This window comes from Echinops telfairi, unplaced genomic scaffold (assembly GCF_000313985.2).
Source record: "Echinops telfairi isolate 266 unplaced genomic scaffold, ASM31398v2 ScPeMD7_1;HRSCAF=3_0, whole genome shotgun sequence".
NCBI classification, from domain to species: Eukaryota; Metazoa; Chordata; class Mammalia; order Afrosoricida; family Tenrecidae; genus Echinops; species Echinops telfairi.
This window is the reverse complement of record NW_022103896.1, coordinates 6,155,335-6,172,942: the sequence shown is the minus strand read 5'-3', so window position 1 is coordinate 6,172,942 and position 17,608 is coordinate 6,155,335. Positions and strand designations below refer to the sequence as shown.

The following is a 17,608-nucleotide window of genomic DNA, read 5'->3' as shown; positions in this document are numbered from 1 at the left end:
AGAGATTTTACTCTTCTGCTCCGCCATCTGTTGGGCTGTTAGCTTATCCTTGGGAAATAGGACGTGTCTCTGGTTAATAGACATTTGAGGTTCTCGGAATGGAATGCTGAGAAAGCAATTCGGCTGGAACTGACAGGGCCGAGCACGGGTCTCAGCCGCTCGCCCGTCTCGGCTTGGTGACAGCCGCGCAGTGAATAATCAGAGCCCGGTGGAATGATAGCAAATGTCAGCATCAGGTGTTCACTTGTCACAGCTCGGATTGTCTTATCGCCAAACTATTCCTACCTTCTATCCTCCGGTTCGTTGGAGAACCATCTTTGCCCTCTTTTCCATTTATTTTGTTTTATTTTTAACATGCTGGGCTGTGCCCGACAGCTTCCCAGACAGAGGTCCAGACTGTAGCTGATGCTTGCTACGGCGAAGTCCGGTTATCAAGGAGGCCAAGCTTGGCTCAGAAGCGGTGGTGGGCTTGGTCCCTGGGCCTGCCACATAGACTTGTAAATGGCACTGCCGGGAGGGCTCTTGTGTTTCTCTCGGTGCGCGCGCGTGCCACAAGTAGGTTTCAGAGTTGCTCGGGTTTTCTCCTAACACTCTCTCTCTTCTCTTTGTATGTGTGCTGCTGTTGTTTTGTCTCCTTGGACGCAGCGGCGCTGATTACTACGATTACGGGCACGGACTCAGCGAGCAGACCTACGATTCCTACGGTGAGTGGCGTGACGGCCGCAGGAGACACCCCCAGCGCCTCCGTGGAGGGGGTCCCCACAAACACTCGCTGCTGGCCCTGAGCTGTGAGCCCCGAGCCAGCGGCGTCCTAGCTGCGCTCAGGGCTCCCTCAGCACGGACATGTGCTGTTTCAGGACCGCGGGAGGCTCTGAGGAAGCCATGTGGATCAAATCCTGGAGGCAGATGTTCTGTGGGGGCTGGTGGCCGCCCAGGGCCCATGCTCTGGCTGCTAGAGGAGCCCACAGCTCGGGGACAGTCTGCCTGGGCCTCAGCCACATTTTGTCTTTGCTGTTTTCACAGTCAAGGGGAGCAGAGCCATGAGGGCCTGACCCTAAAGCAGCCCCTTACCCCCAAGTTGATGTTTTCCTTCATCCCCTTACTATGCCGGGGGTGTTTAGTGGAGGATACATAAGCCCCCCTGCGCCTGGCCAGAGGATGAGCTGGGGCACAACTCACCCGGTTGGCTCCCAGGGGTTGGTGGAGGCTCGGCACAGGAAGGTGGCACGCTTCCTTAAGAGGCACAATGTAAGGAGAGCCTTATGCCAGGGAGCTGCTCTCTGCTTCTGTGTCCAGGACCCAGGGGGGACACTGTGATGGGACTGGAGGGCCACTTCCCGGCATGCCTCTGGCAGTACATTTTGTCTGTTTTATCACCTGCCCAAAACCATGCTGACCACACTTGGCTGGTCGCCCTCTCTCTTTTCCTTCTGATTGTTGTTCAAAGTCGTAACTAACACGGAAAAGAACATGGGTTTGTGAATGCTGTCTACTTAAATTGATGCAGGTTAGCTCAAGGGAGTGACGTTGATTGCATGTTTGCATCCAAAGAAAGAGGTCATTTTAAGCATTTCTTCCCTTCACCGCTTTTTAAATTGGTCTCTGTGGGCCCATGGCTTTGAAATTGCTGCCCGTTGCAGCAGGGCTGTTAACTGTGTGTTGCCAGGGTCTTGCAGGTAAGCTCTGAGGGTGGGGGCGCATGGGTGTTCTAGGGTCAAGGCAGGAGTTTGATTTCAGGAGCTGGAGATGTGAGTGTGGCCTGGTCTTCCATGCCATTGGCCTGTCAAGTCTAGACTTGTACTGAGTGTGGGGAGTGGGGGAGCATCCACTCAGGTGTGTGTTTCCACCCAGCTCCGTATCTTTCCATGAACGGGCCTCTGAGTTAGGGTGAGGATGCTGTCCCGGCTGCCCAGCCCCTCGGTGCCCCTCCCAGTGCTCTATCCCAGGCCTTCAAAGCTTCGTGGTCTCCCCTTCTTGTTTCCCACCCTCGATCGCCGTCCCCCCAGCCCTTACCCCTGCTGCTTCCTGTCCATAAGTGTAGCCTGCTGGCTTCCCTGGAGTCCGCTCCATGGGCCAGCGAGAGCAGGCTCAAGGCCTGGCCCAGAGGAAGTGGACCTCGCCACCAAAGCTCGGAGAAGGGCGTGGCCGGTATTGCCAGTGAAGCTACCGTTTTCCAGGGTGGGTGGGGTTTTCAAGTAAATCCCCTCGTACAGTGGGGCTTGCTTTTGCTTTTCACCACACCAGGACGTGCCATCTAGCCTGGAGCTGAGCTGGACCTCGGGCTAAGTTAGACTCGTCCAGCGCAGGATCTCACTGTGGCCCCTCCCTCTTCATCGTTGTAGGACAAGAGGAGTGGCCGAACTCCAGACACAAGGCTCCTTCCTCGAGGACAACGAAGGGGGCCTACCGAGACCAGCCGTATGGCAGATTCTGACCGTTCTGTCTTGTGAGATAGCCAATCTCCACCAGTCCTGTATCCTGTTCAAAGTAATTTTTTTCTATGAACAATCCCTTTTTAATAAGATACGAATGGATGGAACTTAAAAAACTACTTTGCTGAAACGTCAACTGGGCAGAAAAGGGAAAAAAGGACATGTAAAAATTTTGTTATTTCTAGTCTGTATATGAAAAATAGGTCATCAAAAGAAAAAACATAACTTTGATTAACTAGTGTTAAAAAGCAACCACAAATAGGTTGACTAAATATGTTAATCCATTCTTTTAACATCAGCCTCACCTTTCCTTGTAAAGGTTCCCACAGGACTTAGTTCTTTCTCTTTCAGCCTCTGCTAGTCTTTGGACGGTTTTTGTTTTGTTTTGTTTTTTGCTTTGTTTCCGTTTTCTTTTCTTTTTCCTCTTGCCAACATGCGTAAAAAGGGAAGCCAATTACAAGTGCAAATAATGTGGTATTCTTTTGTAACTCGAGTCTTGAAATGTTCTGTAGTGTTAAGCAAAGCGTCCTCTTGCTTGATACTAAATAAACTTTTGAAAGAAATCGCGTGTGTGTGAGCTAACAGTTTCATGTTTTTCTTATTTAAAAAGGCTTTCATAAATAGTTGTAAACAGGGCAGAGCAACCATTTAACAACGCTTGTCAAAAAACCAAAAGCAAGAAAGAAAGAAAGAAAAAGGGTCACACTAAACATTGTGCAGCCTATTGTTTTTTTTTAAAAACTGGTCTAAAAACTAAATGTGCCGTCCTGTGCTCACCGTAGAAGTAGATGCCGGTTAAAGACGCCACACGGGACCCCGCTGCTGCGCAGGGTGGCGAGTTAAGTAAGACTCCACCGCCAAGCCCCCTCCATCCCGTTGTTTAAACAAAGCAAAACGGTCTTAAAATAACGACTGGATTCTCTGCAAAAAACAAAAAAACACCAAAAAAACCCACCTGTGGTCCGTTCTCACCTTGTCGAGCGTTTTTCCACTAGTGCAACTTTGGAATTTTTATGAGAATTTTGGTACCTTAGTGAACCGCCTCGCTCCGTGCTGGACGCAATGAGCACAGAGCTGTCAGAGACACTCTGAGGGCCGGCCCACTCACTCGCCAGGCGGAGGACGTTGTAACCCTAAAAACGGTCTTCATTTTCAAAGGTAAATAAAGCAAATAAGACTTTAATCTCACTTAATTTATTCTTAATATCACTAATAAAAACCAGGGCGCGCGCTTACCACGTAGAAAGCAGTTTTCCTTCTTGTTTGGCCGCTTTAGAGAAGGATTACCACGTAGAAAGCCGTGTTCCTTCTCGTTTGGCCGCTTTAGAGAAGGATTTTCGACGCGCACCTAAATTCTCATTTTAAAAAGCTTAATTTGCTTCCGTAACCTAAAAAAGGCCTTAGTTTAGGCAGTTTAATTGGGGCCACTTCTTCCCTGTTAAACAGACGTAAAACCTCATAATTAGCTGTTGGTAATACGTTATCTGGTTATAAATGTCAGTAATTGAGGGCACTTCTTAAAATGGACAGCTACCTAATGTTAAAGTTACCCTTTAATCATGTGGCTTAATTTCGCCTTTTCACTGTAGACTGTGTGAAATGTGGCTTTTCCTTTTTCTTTTTTTGTATTTCTTGGGAGGCTGTCTTCCCTTCCAGTAAAAAGGTCTTTTCTCTCACCAGGCAATGTCAGCCGTCTTGGAGTGTCAAAGGAACGGGCGTGCACCCGAGCAAACCCAGGTAAGCTTGGCCCCTTTGTGCCACCCACCCTGCCCGGGGGCTCTGGATGGTGAGGGGGGCTCCATGTTTCTCCAGGACAGCTTGGGCGTCTCCCAGGATGGTTCCCGGCTGCCAGCCCCTGTGATTGAGGCCGATTAGCTGGCCCTCTGCTTGGCGCCCGCCCCCATCAAGGGACGCCCAGTGTGGAAACCAGTCAGATGCTGGCCACAGAGGGACGGGCACTGAAATAGTCAGGCGGTTTGCTCTGGGCACCTGGAGCGGATTTAGGCAGTGACGTGAGAGAAAAACATTTCCAGATTATTTAGGAAAATGAAGCCCTTGGCTCAACTGAGTGGTTACCTCATTTAAGAACCGTGTGTTCTCTCTCCATTGGGCCGCTAACTGCAAGGCCAGCAGTTTGAAACCACCAGCCGCTCCTCAGAAGGAAGAGGAGGCTTCCTACTCCCGTGAAGAGTTACCAGGCTAGGAAACGCACAGGGACAGCTCTCCCCTGTCCTGTAGGGTGGCTATGAGTCGGCACCGACCCCGTGACAGTGAGTTGTGAGAAGACAGATGGACAAAATCCCAAGCCAAGCCCAGTGCCATCAAGTGGAGGGTCTGCAAGGCTGGAAATCTTAGCAGGATAGCAGCCTCACCTTTCTCCGGGAGAGCAGTCCACTGTTTACCTGACAGCTCCCCTAGGGCTCCTAGATGGACAGACAGAATGTCAGGTTTCTGGATGCTTTTCTTCAGCTCTTGCTTCCCAGCTGGGGAAGACCTCACGGGGCAGACGCATGAGGAGGGAGCGAAAGTAAGAGAGAGCTAAGTTTTGATAGTAGGGCCTCACAGACAGGAAGGGGCCACCTGGGGAAAGCGCAGAGAGGCAGGTGGTTATAAAGCGCTTGGTCCTTCTTGCCCCTCCTCCCAGCCCTCTTCGAGGGCATGCTGTGGGTAGGTGGGCGCTTCATGCAGATGCTCCGCTGTTGCCGGTGCCTTGTGATGTAAGGGTTCCTACCCCACCAGGTCTTTCTAACCCCTCTAGCGCATGCCTGTTCTCATGGAAACCGCCTTTTCCTTAAGGCTGGCCTCTGCTTTGCTGGTCCTTGCTGATTAGTGGGTCTTTGAGGGACCACCCTTCTTCCCCTACGCTGCCAGCTTATCAGATCAGACAGACAGGCAGAAAATAGGCTTCATCTATGTACTGGATTTGAGACAGCTTCAAGGCGTTGCAGGAGATTTTCCATTATCTTTTCATTCCATTTCTCCACGACCTCTCAGAAGGCCCCTCATATGCATATTCCCCCCTATGTGCCGTGTGTCTGATATCTTTGCTTTATATACAAAACCTAAACTGTAAGGGTAAGCTGCCATTCTCCCCGCCCCTGAATTCTCTTAAGAAGTAAGGAATTTGACTTTTGTGTACTTTTCTGCACATCAGAGCTGCGTGAAACAGATTACAGGCCGCCCCTTATTTAGGATCACCGCACACTTGCCCTTGAATGCGTGTACATTTGTCCTTACATCGAAATGCCTGAACCAGCCCTGAGCAGCACCGGCTTCTCTGTCACAGTCACCGTCCCTGGCTGCGCCGGAGCGCTTGAAGCACTGCGCCACACCCATGGCCTTGGAGTCAACCCCAGCTCCTGGCCACCCACCCGAGGGTCTCTGGGCCTGGGAAGCTTCATGGTAGCAGACAGCCTCATCTTTCTCCTGGAGGTCTGATTGGCCAGCCTTGCTGGTGGGTGATTAGCAACCAAATGCCTAACTCACATCCCCTGCAGGGCTCCTTGTGTGCACTTGGCCAGCACGCAGTTCAGACCACAGAGCGCTCCACCCGAGAACGCTGTGGCCCTCTGCTCCCTGTGAAGATTTGCAGTGTCAGAAACCCACAGTGGGCTGCCCTACCCTGTCCTGTAGCTTTTCCCTGTCTTGTCGATTGAGTCTGCTTCCACTTGATGGCACTGAGCTTGGTTTGGGGGCCAGGGGTGGGGGGCAGGGGGACTGTAGTTAAGACTAAACAAGAACCAACTGTAGAAACCTCTGCCAGCTTACAATTCTGACTTAAAAACACACAGAGCAACAGGGTTGGTTCAAAGCCCAGGAACGTGCCTGCATTCCTTTTGTGAGGGTAAATATGAAAGGTGTTTGCAAATTATTTCATAACTGAGAGGAATCTAGGTCTGGGAAGGAAAGGTTCCATTCAAGTGGCCTCATTCTCAGAGGCTGAATTTTATCTCCAAGGATCAGTGTCACTGCTACCTAGTCTATTCCGACTCACAGCAAACCGAGCCCTCAGGACACACCGTAGAACTGCCCCTGTGGGTTTCCCAGGCTGCAAGTCTTTACAGGCGTAAAAGCCTCATTTGTTCTCTTGTGGAGTGCTTGGTGATTTTGAACTGCCGGCCATGTGGTTAGCAGCCTGACGGGTGACCCACTGAGCCACTAGGGCTCTTTCTGCTTGGTCCCTGGCCTCCCAGGGACGAGCTCCTTCTGCGGTGTGTTTGCATTTGGATCTAGCTGCCTCCCACCTTCCTCAGTCCAAGGACTGTGGTCCTTCGCTCTCTGGCATGGTCGTTGTCGTGAGAATTGGGTGCGATCATGTTGTGCATGTGCCCCGTTCCGTGCTGCTGTCTGGTCCTCCTGAGTATACGTGAGCACACACGTGGGAACACGTGGCCGATACGTTGCGAGTGTACCAGCTTTTGCTTCTGGGTAGCTCCAGCTAGCCTGCTACCATCACGCTGTCCACAGGCCCGAGTTCATCCTCTCGGTTTTCCTGCGGAGAAAGGGGATGGTGAGGCGTTGACTGTCTGCAGAATGTCAAGTCTGTGTCTGTCCTTCCAAAGAATGAATGCTCCTGAGGAGCTGCCATGCTCACAAAGATGCTCCCAAGGTGGCACAGTGAAGCCGGCCGCACACCACACGGTCGGCAGTCCCCACCCACCAGCCCCTCTGCGGGAGGAGGAGGAGGCCGTCTGCTTCAGTCTAGGTGGAAACCCTTCGAGGCAGTTCTGCCCCGTCCTCTCGGACCACCACGAGTTGGAGTCCATGCCCCACGCAGTGGGTCTAGCTGTTTGGTTTCCTAATCGACGGAGAGTTCCCCGATCAGTCCCTACAGGGTCAGATCTCCGAGGCCTTCAGAGTGAATCCAGAGAAGTCGGGGGTAGTTGCATGTTCCACTCCCACCCCTTGAAGAATCCATCGATTTCGCCAGAGTATGAGACAGGGCTGGGGTCCGCATACCCGTCCCTGGCCCCACCAACCCTTCGCCTTGCTCAGCTCTCCAGCTCGCTCCCACCTGGCTGACATCCGGCCAAGCCTGCACCTGCTTTCTCTCTGGACTTGAGCCGCTGCTTTGGGCCAGCCTGTCTCCTCGGATCCCTGGGCATCCATGGCTCCCAGCTTGGGTTTTCCCAGGGTGGAATTCACTCGCTTTCTCATTCGTCCTGAGAGGCAGGTCCGTGCCATACACCACAAGGGGTGGGGTGGGTGGAGGGAACCGGGAGTCCAAAGACCCTTGAGACACAGGCCCTCCTGCTCAAAGGAGTCTAGAGATGAAGCCGGTCTCTGGGGGCCCATCCCCCATTGTCCACAGAAACCACAGCTGCCCGTGAAGACTGGGCCATAGCCCCTCTGCCCGCTGGAGTGGCATGAGTGCCTTGTGTGTTAGCTCACCATCTCAGGATGGGCGTCCTATGACTTAACCGTTGGTGCCAAGTTGCCATGATGACCACGTGTCCTGTGCTTATTGCTTTCCAACTGTCAGAAGAGATTGACGTTCCAACCTAACAAAGGGCGACGGGCACATGGGTCTCCGGCAGTGCCAAGTTCACACGCCTTGTTAAAGCAGTGGAGCCAAGATTTGAACCGTCTTGAGTCCCCCCGGGGTGTTTGAACTCGGCCATGTTGTTCCATTGCCAGTGCTCCATGCCAGCACGTGCTGGACCTTCATCGCAGCAAAGGCTAAATCCTGTGCTACTTGTTGCTCTCAGAGTAGCATGCAACACTGAGCAATGGCTAGACACTGTCCTTGGCAACACCCTGACCTGCCTCTGCCTATCCGTTCTACTCCAGGTTCCTTCTCAGAGATGCCCAGGTCTTTGTTCAGGTTGTCAGCCATCTCTAGCATAGCTTCCAGATCAAGCCAGTTCTCCATGATCGGCCAGGGCCGCGCGTATTCAGTGGGCTCTGCTGCAGTCAGTCTTGGGAATCAGAGACCTCCCTGCCCTCGAAGCTGCCTCTGGGGCCAGTGGGCAAGAGGAGCCTCCTTGTGCTGCTGTGACAGACACACAAGGGGACTTTGGAGGCAGGTGGTTAGGGGCAGGGAAGCTGCCGATGGAGCTGTCTTGAAGGGCCAGCAGGAGGCCAGCTCGGTGCCGGGGTATTCCCGGGAGTGGCCGCATGCCAGCTCTGCCCTTGATCAGCCCTGTGCCCTGGGATACCCTACTTATGTGGCCTCCCAGCACCGCAGTGAAAAATCTCACAAGCGGCCAGAGAGGGTAAACATTAGCTACTACAGTGGCTGGTGCTGGTGAGGTGGGGGCCTTTGACAGGCTGAGATGGCACCTTACATGAGCCAGGGAGGGGCTAGGCCCCAGGGGGAACCATGTAGACAGCCGGGAGCCCCTCCGGAAGAATGTGCCTGGGCCCGGGGATGGAGGGGACACAGTGCTGGCCACTGCCCGGCATCCCAGGTTGGGACGTGGCCTCCAAATTGAAGATGGCAGAGCTGTGCCACGTACGCTCTTGTGGTTTTGCCAGCAAGCAGAGTCCAGCTCGTGGTGACCCTGGGGAGGCCGAGGAGAACTGCCCCATAGCATTTTCCGGGCTGTCACTGACCTCCAGGTCTTGTCTGCCACACCGTGGAGCTCCCCCAGACCCTCCCTGCACCACCGGGGTTCCTCTCAACTGTGCGAAGCACATCAAAGCAAATGCTCTGGTGTCTTAGTTAATAAAAAGGAGCTTTGTAAAAAAGAAAAAAGTTCTCTTCCGATGTTAAGAATGTGCCTGCTGTGCAGGTTTGCAGTAGTAGACTTCCCCGGGACCGGGGAGGGAGCCTGTCGGAAACCCAACCCCCGAGCGAAACCACGGATAGGATTCCCTCCACCACCACCACCACCACCACCACCAGGTCCTTTGTCCTAAATTGATACCTGCTTCCTCAGCCGCAGACATCCCCACCCCCCAGCATGCTCAGCAGAGTGCCCAAGCACGGATCCCTGGTGGTTTTTAAGATGGGTTTTCCTCTTTCTTTCAGGAACCCTCCCTCCCTCCACGGCTGCGTAAGAACAGCTGACTCACCAATGTGCCTCGTCAGGAACTTGGAACGTCCCCCCCACGTGTTTGTGGGTTTTGTTGTTGCTTTTTTAAATTTGAAGCACACAGACTTGTGTTCTGTGGAGTGTCTTCTACCGGGGACGCCTGTTACAGAGAAACAGGAAGCCAAAGGAAGCGGGAAGGAATCTTGCTCCCTTGTCTCTTGGCAGACAGCGACCGACCAAAAGAACCATGTGTGTCCTCCTCAATAAAGGCTGTCCTTTGATTCTCTCCGCCCCTCCCCTGAGCGTGGCAAAGCCGGTCCGGATGCAGCACCCACTCCAAGAGCGAGACGCTGGCCCGGCAGGCTGCTTCGGCCCCCTGCCAGATGTCCAGATGGGGTGACGAGCTGGCGGGGGATGGTCGCCCTCTCTGTTACCGACCAGCAGACCAATAGATCTGAGCGAGCTCACATGATCCCTCCAGGCCAAACCCGATGTCACATAGCAGGCTCATTGTCAAGGCTGCAGAGGAGAGCTGACAGCCTCGAACTCCACTTGCTAGGCTGTCCCCTGGGGTCTGTGAAGGGACATAGAGGTCACAGCCCCCACGGACAGTGTCCCTCTGCCCATGGTCTGCAGGCACCTGTAATGGTAATTCAGCACGCCCTGAGAGTACGTGTTCAGTTTCCCCTGTGAGAAGCTTTCAGGAACATTCCCGGGCTTTGTTAAATCTGTCCAACCTCAAAGACACACTAGTCCCTCAGGGCCTTCCCCCACGCCCCAAGGCTCACATCACCTCTAGAGGGTCCTGCTAACTCCAGCATCACGGCTAAAACATTAGCTTTCTCTTACCTGGGATGCATCCTGAAAGCCCCATTCTCTGCCTGCTGCAGGTTATGCCTCAAGTTTGATCAACTGCACCTGCCCCAGGAGACCCCGTGGGCCCCAGAGGGAGCTGTGCCCCCGTGCAGGGAGAGGAGGGGTGATAGGACCCAGCTAGGCAGACTTGGGGAGGTGGGGTCACAACTCACTGTGCCAACGGGCTTTAGACATCAGCTAGATACCACGTGGAAGCCAGCTTGTGTCGCCAACACAGGTTGTAACCAAGGAGTAAAACCAAGTTGTAAACCACGTGGATTGAAACTCCCAGTGGCCTCCTGCCGGCCCCTTCTCCTTGGCCCCACCCTTCGAGCTTTAACTTGGTCCTCCTAGTTTCGGGGCCTGCACCCATATTTCAGGGAACCCACAGTCCCCAAGAACCTCTACGTGCTGGGCCCTGGAGGAGGGGCAGAGCACAACAGGAGGGAGTCTGCCGAGAGCTTGGACCAGGGGGCTTCACAAATGGAATGAATGGGCCATGAGAATGTCCTGTGGGCTTGTTGAAGCCCCTCTGTATTTCAGCAGGAGGAGAAGGGCCATCCGCAGAGCAGGGGCTGACACGAAGGAATATGCACTGTTAGCAGAAGCCCGGGGATGGGAAGGTTGGCCAGGTTTCACTGGGGCAGCAGAGGAAAACAAGGGCATTTTAACCACATGGAGTCACAATGAGTTGGAATTGACTCGATGGTAGTGAGTTTGTAAAGAAGGGACAAGGCACTGGGGATCACGTGCGAGTGCAAAGGTGCTGCCAAGGCGGTGGCATGCTTCGGGTGCTGGAGAAAGCCTGGATCTCGCCGAGAGAGTAGAGGCAGGAACCAGGGGCAAAGGCGAGTGATGAAATCGGCGGGGGCTGGGGCCAGAGCGCCCAAGACAAACTTTGTGGTTTGACTCGGAAGGAAGGAAGGAACGCAGGAGGAGGGGTGTTGAGCACAGGAGAGCAGTGGCTGTAGGTTGACTGCATCAGGGTCACTGTGGTCGCCACACTGACAGGAGACCATCTGGGCCCAACAGTATTGGGAGGATGTGGCTATGATCCGATTGACAGCGAGGTTGCGTGCTCCAGGAAGGCAGTCGTGGGAACTGGCTGGTCTGAAGATGCCCTGGGATTGTCAAGCCGCTGGGACTTGGTGCCCAGATTGGATGTGGGGTGCAGGGAAGGAAGTCAGGTGATGCAAGGTGTGTTCGTCTGGGTACATTAGAGAAACAAATTCATTGAAACTCACATGTAAGAGTTTTATATAAAGGGTAAGGGTGCATCAAGAACACATCCCAACCCAGTGCTGTACAAGTCCAACATTACACCAATCCACAAAGTCGTCCTCCATCTCACAAAACACTATGACGCTGACTGCAGGAGGAAAGATGAATCAGCGTGTAAGCATCTCAGCGCTGGCAGGGGGTCTCCACATGGTTGCTCCAGCACCCAGAGCCGCATCGGGGTAGGTCCATGTGGCTTCTCCTCAGGGATGCCTTGCAGGAAGTGAACCTTGCCAGCTGAAGCAGGGAACTGGCTAAGGCAGCTGAACCCTGGCCCAACCATCACAAAGCAAGAGACCCGAGAATTAGAAAGATGAGGCTCATTGAGCCATTTATCTCTCCACCTTTCAAGTAACCCCACATGTGTTTTTCAGCCAGGTTGGCATAATAAACTGTGTCTCACAAGGGTTTGGGTCTAGCACCACTGGAAAGACAGAATGGCTATTTTCAGCGTCAGGTGGTAGGAGGAGTCAGTGGTCTGTCAAAGGGGGAGGTGCACATCCGGAGCTTAACTCCCAGGTGCAAAGAGAAAACAGAGTCAGGAGGGCAGAAGTGTGTACAGCTGTAGCTGTCCTGTGAAGGGAGACCCATGGGATGCCCCAGCGTGGACACTGGTGAGATGAGGAGAAAGGAGCCAAGGTGACCAAGGAGGAGCTGCTGGCAAGGTAGGAAGAAAACAGAGGACCAGAGCCTCTGCTGCGCATTGGTCCAGCGAGATGAGGGCTGGCCACTCGATCTGGGCCATAGCAGCCTGGAAACCCTGGAGTCCCTTCCTGGAGTGAAGGGAGCAGATTGGAGAAGTTGATGGAGCAGAATTAGTATATTCAACCCTTGCATGTTTCTTTAAAGCGTTCATGGAGAGGAGGGGTGGAGAGTTGAAATGGAAAAAAGTATAAACAATGAAGGGCAGAGGTGGTGATTGCTGGAGAGGCAATAGCATAATCAAAGCCCACACAGGTGGTGCAGCTGTGGATAAAGGCAATGTAGGTTATGCCTTCAAATCGATGGCTTCTGATCTGGTCCCTATGTGCCTCCAACACAGTGTTGTAACATAGACGTTAACTAACCGCTGCCTGCCCGCAGCTTCCAGGATAAGTTGACACCTGGGCTTATCACCCCAGTCCCCTGTGAGAGTGAGCTCCTTCCGACCTCCACTCCCCACCGTGGTGATTATCAGATACTTCTAACATCTGTGGCATTGCTCTCTCATGATTATTTCAAGTTGAGCTTTTCTGGTTTTCAGTATGTTGGGTGATTTTTTATTGCACATGGTCACTTTGCCTCTCTTGGTTATAAGACATTGGCGTTTAATTCTTGTTTGGGCTGGCCTTTTCGAACATTGTGCATGTGGGAAAGGGTTACTAGGTGGGGTGGAAGAGTCCCCCACTTGGTCTTTGTTGATAAGAAGAAAGGCTCAAGGGTCTCTTCATTGTGACTGGGGGCATGAGAGTCTCAGCCCTCACTAGGTCTCTGCCGTCCCCATCCTGGCTCCAGCAGCATGGGGTAGCAGGTGGTGAGACACTGGCCCAAGTCCTGACTCAGCACTAAGCCACCACTGCAGTGGGATAAGAGTGGGGCACCCACTGACCACTAGGTGGTCTCCACCAGGACGTTGGGAGTTGCACGAAGCTCTGAAAGGAACGGGATCGTCCTCTCTTGACTGTCTTCACACCTGCGTGCAGTGTTGTTTCTGCCTGCCTCACCACTGCTTTCTCTGACCCAGGGCTTCCCGACTTTGGGATAACTGGATATGTTTAAAACTACACACACACACACACACACACACACAGCCCATGGGTGAATAGAGGAGAATCAGCTGCCCCCCGTAACCCATTCACAGCACAGCCATTGGAAGCTCCAAAACTCTTGTCAACAAATGCCAACCCTGTGAGACTTAGCCCCAGAAACTCCCGGTAACCACCACCACCTCTTCTGCATCTGAGAGCCAGGTTTTCATCATCGACCCTCTAGCCCTGGGCTCTGTGTCCTGAGGGCAGGAGCCATGCCTCTGAAGCTTCGTGTTCCCCCAGCTCTTCGTCCAGTGCCTTGCATAGCAAGTGCTCACTCAACATGACCCACCGGGGAGTCACTGGCCCAGTACAGAGAGCACCCTGCTTTAGGAGATCACTCACCTTTTGTGTTGGGGAGGAAGGTGGGAGGACGAGGAGGTGCTCATCCCAGAAGAGTAACTGGACACAGCCTGTGGGTCTAGCATGCCACGTTCCCCAGCAAAATCCATTTCTGCTGCTCAGAGCGGGCTCCCTCCCTGACAGCCTCCTCGTTATCAACAGCTGCTTCAGCATGTCAGGCTGGAACAACGCCTCCAGGGTTTGATCTCAGAGCATCTGAGCCACTTCCTCTGGTTTTAAAAATAAGCCACTGATGGCGTCTTTAACTCTATCGAACTCTGGGGCTACCTTTTTAAAGCCATGTCTTCATGGGGTTGTCAACATGGAAGTCACCGCAAAGCCTAAAGCTTCCCTCCTTCCCGGGAACCAGAGATCCCTGCCCTTCGGTATGACCAGAGCATTCTGCAGACTGGCCCAGGTGATAGGGTATGGCAGAGTCAATTGGAAGCAATGGCAAAACGATGCTTTCCTTGGGCACGGGACAGCTCGCCTGGCCAGGTTCTCCATTAGTATGACATGGGCACGGTTTTGTCCGCTGTGGGCCTTGTGCCGGTACTCCACCTCTAACCTTGCCTGAGCGTCCAGGTTTGTGTCCTTCCTACCTGCCGATGGACACCACCTCAGTGTACACATCAGCACGTCCCATCAGTCGGCCCCCAAATGACTCAGGGTTCTTCCCTGGCCCCCAGTGCGCTTCCTGCAAATACCTTCCTCAAGTTCGCCCATGGAAATACTACAGCAGGGTGCTTCCAAGCCCAGGCTAGGGATACAGACTCCAGAGGCAACTCCCAGGTGTGATCTTTGTCAGCCACCGTATAGCAAACATTCCCTGTATCCAGTGGTCTACACTAGCACACCTTCGCAAGATCCTGCAGCTTCAAAGATCCCACCTGGCTCCATTTCTCATCTCATTGAGGTTGCCCTCACGGTCAACCTGGATGGTCCATCCCTAAGCTGGGAACGCACGTGCAAGGCCACTCAGTGGCTGTGGGCCAGCAGTCTCCCTTCCTTGGCACACTGGGCTCTCCACAGGCTGCTTTGCCTTCACCCCATGGGCCCCAAAGCAAGTGGGCCACCACAGGGAGGGCCGCATGCCATAGAATGGCCAAGATGGAGGCTGCAGTCCCTCAACTCTGATCTCAGGAGCGGCGCACTGAGCTGCAGGGCAAGGCCAGTGGTCACACATAACATCCCACGGTGGACCATGTGGGAGAGTATGGCCTCACCGTGGGCTTTCAGAGGTGGCTCCCGCCCACGGGCATAGTGATCACACTTCTGCCCCAGTGTCCTCACCTACTGAGCAGGGAAGGGCTCAGCAGTGCGGTTGTATGTGGGAGCACACACACATACGCTCTGAGCACAGATTTCAGGAGCCCCACGTGCAACCGCTGCTGGCCCTCGGTCATCACACCTGTGCCCTGTCCCCTCCCTCCCAGAGCTCCTTGCATTTCCCTCCGTAAGCACAGAGGAAGTGCCGCATCCCAGCTTCTCCACCAGTCCAAGGTTCTCTAGTGCTGCCCCCTTCCCCTTCCTGAATGGAAGACCACCTCCTTCCCCTGCCCACCCTTCTGGGGCCACCAGGCTAATGCTGGTCAAGGCTCAGCTCCCTAGCTTGGCCCTGGATGCCCTGAGAAGTCTGGGTGCCACCCCCTCACCTCTGCCACATAGACTCTTCCCTCAAACACTCCCTTGTGTGCCTGCCTGCACTTGGTGCTTCATCCCCCTTGGAACTGTGAAGGGCAGCATGTGCAGCCTCACCTGGAAGGGGACAAAAGCAACCATGAACTTGGTGGTTTGTGGGCATCTCCAAGCGCTGGTTGGTGCCGTGGCCACCAGAGCGATAGTAATGAGTTTCCCACCCACCCAGAGAAGCTCGTTCACCTGCCATGAGCAGCCTGCACTAACTGCCCCTATAGATAGGAGCTACAGCTTGGGGAACCCTAGCCCCTCAAGACCCAAACACTGCTGGGATGAGCCCCTCAGTGAGATTATCCCGTGGAGGGTAGGGGTCTCAGGACCCAATGGTTCTCCTTTGTGAACCAGCCCACCTCCTCTGGTGGATACCCTTCTGTCTGGGACCCTGGTAGCGGCTCCATTAAAGGTTCAGCAAGTGAACAGCTCTTCTATGCTGGGCCCTGCACCCATCACTGCAATGGCAAAGCCCCTGCTCACTGTGTGGGCGTGGCCCCTCTGAGACCTTGAGCTCCCTGAAGGCATCATGGGCCCCAGCTGGGCCCCATCCCCCACTACACTGCCTACACCTGGCTCAGTGGGGCAGACTCACAAGTTCATTGAATGACAGAGGATGACACCCTCACCCACTGCCTCACTCCCACAGAAGGTGTGGGCCCGAATCTGCCGGCCAGCGTGTCTGTGCCTGGTGTCCCTGCCTGGGCCTTGGCCCACCTGGTGGCAACTGAGTCCCAGCCTTGCTGTCCTGGGCCTTGGTCTTGACTTGTTCTCCTCTGAGTCTTTGTGGCTTCCTTTCCAGGCTGGCCCACCGTGGGCTCAGTCACAGTGTGTGCCATGCCCTCTGATGTCCTAGCCCCTGACTTCCCATCACGGCGTTGAGTCTCCAGAGCCAGCCCTACATGTTCACCTTTCTGTCCTCTCCCACCAGCCGGGCGATGTGGAAGGAAGACCACTCCAGGCCCCTGCTCTCATTGATAAAATGGGGACATCTCATGCCCTACTTTAGAAGGTGGGGAGGGACTTAGGAGCTTCATGTCGGGGAGGGTCTCCTTGGACCACCCCCAGTGGCCCTAACAGGTGAAGTGTGGCTGAGTACCCATTGAAGGCAGGCCGGTGCTGGGGCAGGAGGTGCAGAACAGACAGACGCCTGCCCTCTAGCCACTCACGGCCTCCGGAAACAGTGAGGAGGGAAGAGGGGCACAGACACCCATAGTTCCCCAAAGCCAGGAATCAGACCAAGAACGTTTTAGGTGCTTCCTCTTCGGAGTTATTCCCGAGGAACCAGGTTCAGCATGATCGGCGTCACCATCCTGCCTGGGATGAGCTCATTCCCGGGACACCCCTCACTTCTTTAGAGTCAGGCCCCTTGGGTTAGGTGACCAGATGTCCCGCTTTTGGCGGGACAGCCCCGATTTTTGGAAAGAATGCATGACAAGCTAGGGAACGGTCTATTGGGTCCATATAGACCAAATTTTTAATCAAGAACCCCTCCCATCAACGGTGTCCCGCTTTAAATCTGGTCACCTTACCCTTGGGGAGGTAACTGACTGTGGTTGAGGGGAGCCGTGGTCGACACCCTGAGAGTGTTTGTTTCTTTGTGGAGCAAGGAGAGCGTTGACCAAGGGACTGGGACTCCTTTGTTTGATGGGAAGAAACTAACTGGATAAATCCATGAATTCCAGCAATGTCCAAAGATGGTCAAGGATTGTACCGTGGGTGGGGACGGGGGTGGAGCAGGACATCCAGTCCCTCCGTCTGCTGAGCTCAAACTGCAGCACCATCTACTCCCCACTGGGGTCACAGCACGCTGTCTGTGCAACATCCCCCAGTGGAACCTTGACCTCCTGGCAGATCCCAGCGCGCTAGGTGGGTGGGAAGCCTGCTTCCAGGGGCACTTCAGGTGTGGGGTGAGGCAGCATTGATCCTGGGAGCCCATAGCGTCTGGAACACTGCTGTCTTGTGCTCAGATGACAGGGCTTTCTCAGAGGGGAGCAGTGGCTTCAGCCTCCCAATCCCGTCATCTTGAGCCAACAGGTGCAACTCTACAGTACTTCGAAGTCTTTGTTCCTAGGAATCTCCTGCAAAGAATAACAGCTCAAACTGCACCGTCTACTCTGTTATGACTCTTAGCGACCCCAGTGTACAGCAGAACAAGGCACTGCCCAGCCCTGCACACCCTCATGATCCTGACTCCCTCTGAGCCCACAGTCACAGCCACTGTGTCGTGTCCACCCATCCTGCTGCA

The 17,608-nt window shown here is 54.1% G+C and overlaps 1 protein-coding gene across 2 annotated transcripts in view; it reads left to right on the top strand.

Annotated features, from left to right (window-relative positions):
- Window positions 1-9,697, top strand: part of KHDRBS3 (KH RNA binding domain containing, signal transduction associated 3) — a 110,588-nt gene extending 100,891 nt beyond the window's left edge. Inside the window, exons 8-11 of one of the 2 annotated variants that reach the window (XR_006679707.1) lie at window positions 646-704; window positions 2,343-2,487; window positions 4,113-4,169; window positions 9,406-9,697. Coding sequence is in view for 1 of the 2 variants with exons in the window: in XM_030884466.2 (XP_030740326.2) it covers window positions 646-704; window positions 2,343-2,434 (151 nt within the window). In the remaining variant the exon portion in view is untranslated. Of the gene's footprint in view, window positions 1-645; window positions 705-2,342; window positions 2,996-4,112; window positions 4,170-9,405 lie in introns of those variants that run through there. The other variant, XM_030884466.2, reaches the window with a different exon arrangement.
- Window positions 9,698-17,608: the final 7,911 nt, after the last annotated feature.